At 31.1% G+C, this 8,425-nt stretch overlaps 1 protein-coding gene across 1 annotated transcript; it reads right to left on the bottom strand.

Annotated features, from left to right (window-relative positions):
• Positions 1–652: 652 nt before the first annotated feature.
• On the bottom strand, positions 653–4,333 carry LOC109178139 (glyceraldehyde-3-phosphate dehydrogenase GAPCP1, chloroplastic-like). Its single transcript, XM_019327701.1, has 14 exons — positions 4,018–4,333; positions 3,363–3,460; positions 3,192–3,259; positions 3,067–3,105; positions 2,893–2,993; positions 2,523–2,635; positions 2,316–2,415; positions 2,080–2,226; positions 1,913–1,973; positions 1,697–1,794; positions 1,481–1,623; positions 1,306–1,389; positions 1,065–1,154; positions 653–935 (listed from the first exon to the last, which is right to left on the bottom strand). Exons 1-14 carry the CDS (start codon positions 4,093–4,095, stop codon positions 875–877), a joined length of 1,281 nt encoding a protein of 426 aa, XP_019183246.1. The 5' UTR covers positions 4,096–4,333; the 3' UTR covers positions 653–874.
• Positions 4,334–8,425: the final 4,092 nt, after the last annotated feature.

Genomic DNA, 8,425 nt, shown 5'->3' with positions numbered 1-8,425 from the left:
TGATGCCTTAGCCTCCACCTAGGCTTTAGAGTTTAGACATGCTTTAATTAATTAATAGCTTAATGCTTGGTTGTTAAATCAAATTCTGAAATGTCTTTCTTTCTTTCTTGCTACTTCACATATCCTATTCTTCTCTGCTGCATACTCTAAGAATTTCACACCAAAACTCTTTGCCCTGCCACACACTCACTCTGCAAACTCTTAACGTAATGTAACCTCTCACCTACATCATCTTCAAGAGAATAGGAGTAAATACCAATTTTGGTCACATTTGTATTAGTAAAATGATAATTTGATGCACATGTTTAATTTCTATCAATAATTGTTTGTGTAAAAATTTATCACGACGATCATTCATTTGTTTAAAACATTTTAAAATTCCAATTGTTTTAATATAAGATAAGATGTAAAATCAATCTTAGAACTTAAATCTCTTTATTCATGCTTAAATTGAAAATAACCAAAATATCTTTAAAAATTCTAAATTTCAACCTACCTTAAAAAGAGTGACCAACATGATAAATTTTTGATACTATAACAGTAGTCATGAATAAAAATTGGTACTAAAACAAAAGTCGTGAATAAAAATACTCATTTTACTAATACTCATAGGACTAAAATTGATATCAATACATAATGGCAAACCTCATTATTTAGGCAACCTCAAAAAGCGTAATGTTACGAAATATTGAACGAAAAAATAAATAAGTCTTTCTGTAATACAAGCCCAATTATTCGTTATTTTTATGGATGTAGTCCATTCAGAAACAAAAAGGGGACTCCCACAACAAATCTAACCACTCCCTACACAATTCAATTCTCCTCTATAGCCTAGCTAGCTAATGTTGCTTGCAACCTTGGCCATCTCTGGTATTCAGTTGGTGGTAGCAGCAGCAACCAATGCCATGTGCTCTATCAAATCCAACACCCGATTGCTGCAAGCAAAATAACCAGTTTTGGGTTACATAATTTATTTCTGTGCAAATACATTAGCAACCAGTTTTGGGTTACATAATTTATTTCTGTGCAAATACATTAGCGGTGGTAGGGAGAAGAGTATATACCTGTAACCCCACTCGTTATCATACCAGGACACAAGCTTCATGAGAGAGTCGTTCAAACCTATACCAGCCTTGGCATCAAAAATGCTTGACCTGTGAACACAACAAAACACAACTGACAAATTATAGAAGTTTGCTAACAATTATGGAGTTGCAAGCAAAAATAGTTGCAGTGGAGTAGTGTAACAGTATCATTCTAAAGACACTGTCCAGAAGAACCGAATAAAGAACAGCATGCTGTCACCTGGAATCACCAACAAAATCATTTGATACAACATCTTCATCTGTGTATCCAAGAATGCCCTTCAGTGGACCTTCCGATGCATACCTGGAGAGAGCAAGTACACAGTTCAATGAAAGCAATAGAAGATATGAAAAACAAGGAACAGGAGGGAAGATGAGAAAAGGCATAAGCATACTTTATGACTGCTTTGACATCCTCATAAGAAGCACTCTTCTCCAGCCGACAAGTTAGGTCTACAACAGAGACATTAGGTGTGGGAACACGGAAGGCCATTCCAGTGAGCTTACCATTAAGTGCTGGAAGAACTTTTCCAACAGCCTACAAAATTCAATATGAATTAGAATGTCACATGGAAGTTTGTCACTGATCACGATTGGCATTTATTTCATACCTTTGCAGCCCCAGTTGAGCTGGGGATTATGTTTTGCCCAGCTCCACGGCCTCCCCGCCAATCCTTCATGGAAGGGCCATCAACTGTCTTTTGTGTGGCTGAAAAAATCAAGGGAGAAAAGGTATGCATTAAGTAATAGAGAAAGGTATTGATGAGTGCAGTAGTTTTTAGTGAGGAGAAGCTAGAGAACAAGGACAGCAATGATGGAACTATAACCTGTGGTAGCGTGCACAGTTGTCATTAAACCCTCTACAATGCCAAACTCCTCGTGAACCACCTATGAAATAATATAAACAAGCAAAATTTCAAAGGTCAGATCATCATCTACCTATATATTAAAGATTTAAATCACATCTCCTTAAAGACTCAAGAAGCAGTAAAACCTTGGCCAAAGGAGCAAGGCAATTGGTGGTACAACTGGCATTGGAAACGACATCCATGGTTGTTTTGTATGTGTTCTCATTAACACCCACCACAAACATAGGTGCATCAGCAGATGGAGCTGAGATGACAACCTTCTTTGCACCACCCTAAAAATAAAATGAACATTAAGAGCTGCATTGATAGAGATAGAGGAGAACAAGTTGAGGCAACCAGGCAACACTAAAAGATTATTGACCTTTTTGTGCACAGATGCCTTCTCAACTGTGGTGAAGATACCAGAAGACTCAACAACAAAATCAGCTCCAAGATCACCCCAAGGAATATCTGATGGGTCCCTGTATTGCAAAGACTTTTCAGTGTAAGTATTAGGAATGACAATCCCTGTTCTTTTCATTATTTCCTCGTGTCCATAAGTTTATTACTGGTGATATTGCAGCTGTACCTCTTGTTGCTAATTTTGATAGGCTTCCCATTTATTTCCAGAGTAGACTCATCCAAGACCCTAATGGTTCCTTTGAAGACACCATGAGTGGAGTCATACTTGAACATGTATGCCTGAAAAGAACAACGCAGCACATATCGGTAATCAGTAATAACTCAAAAAACTGTTGCAGTTGTATGCTACCTTAATAATGATGATAATAGAATGCAACAACAAAAAAATGTCAACACTACATGTAGAGTCAAGTCCTGTTCTCCATAGCATATGCTCCCTTAACTAAATAATCTGATTTGAAGTTGAATGGTATAGTAATATCTAATACAAGTTTCCATGCAAAGAGAAGATCATTTAGCAAAATTTACATTCTCACCATGTAATTAGCATCAATAAAAGGGTCATTAACTGCAACCACATCAATGTCATCCCTTGACGTTGCAATTCGTAAAACTAACCTTCCAATCCTTCCAAACCCTGCAAAAAAGTTGAAATTTTTTTACATGCTAAATACCATTTGATGGCCGATATTGAAGCAGACAGTACATACCATTGATCCCAACCCTTGTCTTCCCAGTAGTTTGTGATTCTGAGGAAAAACAAACAAAAATAGCAATTAGCAACATTTTTTATCATTAAACCATATACATTAGGCTAAAAGGTCAAGCTTGATACTTGGAATTGTTGGAGGTAGTTCGGTGGCTGTAGCTTTAACAGGTTGAATACTGCTGGAACCAGATCCTCTACAGGAATGGAGCATCAAAGTTAGCTAAAGCATAATCATGTTGAGGCAATTAACTTCTAGTATCCAATATAGCATAGAAAGAGAAAAAGGATCAACGCAACTGTACGGAAGATGAATGAACATTTGGAAGAGCGGAACCAAAGATGCTTGATTCAAACTTGACGGAGGTGCAGCCTTGATTGAAGCCAGCCAATGATGCCTTGAGGAATGAATTCCAAATTACATCAGTGAAATATATTCTCGGACACCAAGGAAAGCATAAGCATCAACTTAAATAAGATAGAAACCGTAAGAACACATACTAAAGCACTCAAAAAGTTTACTACTTCACAATTTCATAATCCATAGCTTTTTATTGTGAACAGGATACATGTAGAAACGAAAAGAAAATAGAAAGATGTGTTGTTTGTCAAGAGAAGCATTACTAATGGAAAAAAAAAAAAAAAAAAAAAGATTTTTAAGCGGGGAAGATTCAGGTTTGGGGTGTCAGAAGGTTTCAGGAAGGAGCAAGTATAAGTTTATTACCGTTGACAATACATAAAGTATGAAACTTGATCGCAAATTCTAAAGAAGCTCAGCCAAAGAGAGAATAAGAGAAAAAAGGCAGGTGGTATTGAATCAAGTTAAAGTAAGATGATTTGCAACAAAAGAGCAGTATCACCAAATAGAGAGAGGGCATGATATTATTTATTACAAGGCATCTTGAAAATATGTAAAAAGGAATTAAAAATAAACGAAGAAGAGAAAAGAAAATACCTGATGGCGATGGGAAGATGAAGAAGCGTGTAGAACAGGGGAAGCAGGCACAGATCTGAGGAGAGAAGAGAATCCCATTTTTACTATTGCTTGCAAAAACAGTATGACCTCCTCCGCTCAATGATGAGTATCCAATCCAAATAGATCGATGAACGAGAGATATATATATATGCAAAACCCTAGGAAGATGAGGAAAGGTGGTTTGAGATTCTATGTAAAAATTAAAATGGCTCTTGAGATACAGAGGAGGAGGAGACTCTGGCAGGCTGCAGGCAGGCACACCGTCCTTCCCTGCTTTTTAAATTGCGTAAATTGAGCGCTGCTTCGGAGATTCTTAAGCCAACAAATAATAATAATAATAATAATAATAATAACCCAACCCGGCCCGTTTCGCTCTTCCTTAGTTCCTTGCGTCAATACTCGGGCCGAAATTATCGTCTGGTTTTCTCTTTTTTGAGTGCTACACTAAGTAGGATATAAACAAATTAAATATTTTTAATTCGATTCGTGATTCGAATTTGAATACATATTTTGATTCGAATTTGAATACGAATCAGAATACTATTTGATTCCATTACTATTCAAATATTAATCGAATGAAATACATTGGAGAACTTGAAAAAAAAATTAACTAGGTATTGCGAATTCAAATATTCGAGTGGAATCGAATATATTCGTATAATGTAGTCGAATCGAATACGAATAAAATTTTAGGTATGTAAACAAATCATATATTTTTAATTCGATTCGTGATTCGAATTCGAATTCGAATATTTTTATTCAAAATTTGAATTATTCAAATACAAATCCGAATTCAAATACATATTTGGATTCGAATTTTATTCGAATATACGAATCATAATATATTTGATTCGATAAATATTCGAATATTAATCGAATGAAATATATTGAAGAAGTTTAGAAAATTAAAAAAAAAAAAAAAAAAGTTAGGCATTGCGAATTCGAATGTATTCGAATAATGTAGCCAAATCGAATACAAATACTAAGATATTTGACTCGATTTGATTACACCCTTAACACTGAAACTCGAACCCACAACTAATAGCAACTTGGTACTACTAGACCACAAGGTCATTGACAATATATTTTAATTTATAGAATCAATAACAAACATTTATTTTTTTGAGAAATACATTGTTTTAAATATTTAATTGAGTTAATTCCATTTTTGTCATATATTTATAGCTGACAATCCACTTGTAGTCATTCTTTTTTTATTAGAGCATCATAATTTCGTCATAGTATTATTGTGATATGACAATTTTTGTCATCCATCAACAAACTCGTTGAAATTCGTTAAATACAAAGACATTTTAGGGTGTGTTTAATTGGTGGGTTTTGTCCATAGGAATGAGTATGAAAGTGATTGTTGTTGTTTGGTTGATAGGTTTTTAGAACATTACTATGGGTTTCGAATACCCCATCAATTGAAAAACCCATACCCAAATACAATAAGGGTTTCATTCCCTTATTCATTCTCAAGCACTACTATTAGTAACCATTCCCATTCCACCCTACTACCAAACATGTTAAATACTTTCACCAAAACACATTACCATTACCAAGTATTTGATACCCATTTCGATTCCGATTCCTATGTGCGAACCAAACACACCCTAAGTCTTTTTTATACAAAGTAGATTGAGCCGCTATATTTTTTATGTTTGGTTTTTTGAAAATATCCATAATTGAAGACCGAACTGTCATTGTATTTAACGATATTTAAACTATTTTGTTGATAAAAGGACGGTCATGCCACAATAATACTAGGACCAAAAGTGAATGTTTTAATAAAAAATAACTTAACATTTCAAAAAATAAAAATAAAAAATGACTCAATGGATTGCCACCTAGGACCAAAAATGAAATTAACTATATTTTTAAAATTATATACCAATACTTTGATGCACCCGCCTAAACCACTCACTCCAAATCTAGTAAAGATAGGTGCATTTACTTGAGGTTTATATAAAATCTATATCTATATCTATATCTATATCTATATCTATATCTATATCTATATATATATAAAAGTAAAATTCTCCTAACAAATTTTTCCCCCAAAACTTTTGTAGTAAAACTTATTTGATAAGTAAATGTCAAATGGAAAATAAATAAATAAATAAATAATAATAATGTTATTACCTTAAATAAATAAATTATTATACTTTCCCTTAAATAAATAAATTATTATACTTTCCTTTTGAATTAGTATTTTCTACCTATAAATACAATGGCTTCTTCAATCAAAGAATCTCAGACTCATCTCTCTGCTTTCTTTTTGTATGAATTTTCTACATTTTTCTAACTATATTCTCACATATTTCAATATGTTTTGCAGTTTATATCATCTGGTATGAGTTTGAAGATACTTAAGGAGGATCTGCTTCAACAAAAGGAAATTGAGGAGGAAGAGCATTTGTAACAGAACCCTATTGGTTTAGTTTTTATGGAAGATTGTAGAGATGCGATCGATCGAGGATGATAAAGACGGTAATTTTGATAATTTTGTAAGCTTTTCTGAAACTTAGAGTTAGTATGTTGACTTCGAGGTTTGTACATGTCATTCAAGTTTCTATGTTTTTTTTTTTTTTACCAAACAGAGTTCATTTTACAGCATTTCACAGTATTTTTATATATATCATTTGAATAGAGTGTTTGTTTAACCTATTAAAAATCTCGCTATATTTGATTTTTTCTAAATTTTTGTAAAACACAAAAATAATGATTATTTAAAAAGAAGAAATAAATAACAAATACAATTTCAGATTTTGTGTTACTCCATTCACATATTAGTATAAATAAATAAATAAGTAATAAAATAAAATACAAAGGAAATATAAATTTTTAACCAAAAATTTAATTAGAGAAACCTCCCAAAAAAATCCACGTTGTACTGAACCCAAATAAAAAAATACTGGCAATGGCACAATCATAAGGATCAAAGGGAACAATGGAAGACCCAGAAATCTAGACATCATTGATGTACCGAACAGTGATGAGAGACTCAGAAATAGGAATATCATTATGAATGAAAACGGAGATTTTCTTGACACCCGAATTTAGTTTAAGGAGAAGTTTACTCTTCAGTACAAATGTCTCCTCAATGGATTTTGTATGGTCATAAAGAGTGTATTTGTACACCATGGATGAGTTCAAAATCGCATAATATTGAAATTATAAAATGGTAAGAGATCTCAAAAAAGGTAAAACTTTCAAATTTTCAGTTAATACAAAAAATGTTATAATCACCGATAATATATATCTTTAACTTTAGACAAAAATTAAAAATGAAATCATAAACAATTTTAATAATTGACTATTTCATTTCTATGTTTCTTGAAAAATGATGGGCATGAACAGGCTGACTCATCGTGAAATGTAGTAATTAATGAATTACCATTAAAATTAGTATAGAAATGAAAGAATTATCATTTGTATGTTGACATTTCCCCCCGTTTATTACCATTCAAATGTTTGATACCAAAAATTATACTATATAGACACAAAATATGCATATATGGTAAATATGTAATTTATATATATATGCCCCTAAGTTTTGGGGATAAACTTGGTTAGGAGGATTTTACTTTTAAATATATATAGATATAGATTATTCTCATAATTTTTCTTTCCTTCTTTTGTGTTATTATTATGGTAATTTTATGATAATGTATTTAAATATTGGAAGAAAACAAATGTTATAATTAATGAAATTATTGTGGTAATTGCCACAATATTTGGTAATAATAATTAATATAATTAATGAAATTGAGAAATATATGATTTCTTTCGTAGACATATTTGTGACACTTTCATTAAATTATAATTAATAAAATATGAAATATAATTAAAGAAATAAAATTATAAAATTAACAAAACATGAATATTTATAATTTTTTTTAAAATATACATACATATACTTTTTAAATTTCTAAATATAATTTTTTAAGTATAAATCTATCAATATAAATTATAATTAATGAAATTATATTATAGGAATTTCCTATATACATATTAATAAATATTATGTGTATATACAAAGTATTATACAATCATATAAGGATATGCGTCCGATTAGAATATTTATTTATTCATACAAAATTTAAAATTTACATTTTTTTTATTGATTTCTAAGTACAATTCTCTTAGTTTTTATTATTCATATTTTAAAATTTCATATATACATATGAAATACAATTTGGAATAAATCAACTTAATTATATGAATTTTTTCTATAAATTTATCTAAATATGTACATGATTAGAGAATATATTAACCATACAAAATTTAAATTTTAATTTTGTATGTTATGAAATAAATACTTGACTAAATATATAAAAGTCCAACTATATTATTATATTGTACATTTTAACATCTTTTTATT

This window comes from Ipomoea nil, unplaced genomic scaffold (assembly GCF_001879475.1).
Source record: "Ipomoea nil cultivar Tokyo-kokei standard unplaced genomic scaffold, Asagao_1.1 scaffold0813, whole genome shotgun sequence".
Lineage (NCBI taxonomy): Eukaryota > Viridiplantae > Streptophyta > Magnoliopsida > Solanales > Convolvulaceae > Ipomoea > Ipomoea nil.
Note: the sequence above shows the minus strand (reverse complement) of the source record. Positions and strands in the feature narration are given on the sequence as shown.

Coding starts and splice junctions, on each gene's coding strand:
- LOC109178139 (XM_019327701.1), bottom strand. CDS start 4,095: ATGGGATTCTCTTCTCTCCTCAGATCTGTGCCTGCTTCCCCTGTTCTA. Junction 1,390..1,480: donor GATGTCAAAGCAGTCATAAA/GTATGCTTATGC, acceptor TGCTCTCTCCAG/GTATGCATCGGAAGGTCCAC. Junction 936..1,064: donor GATAACGAGTGGGGTTACAG/GTATATACTCTT, acceptor TTTTGCTTGCAG/CAATCGGGTGTTGGATTTGA.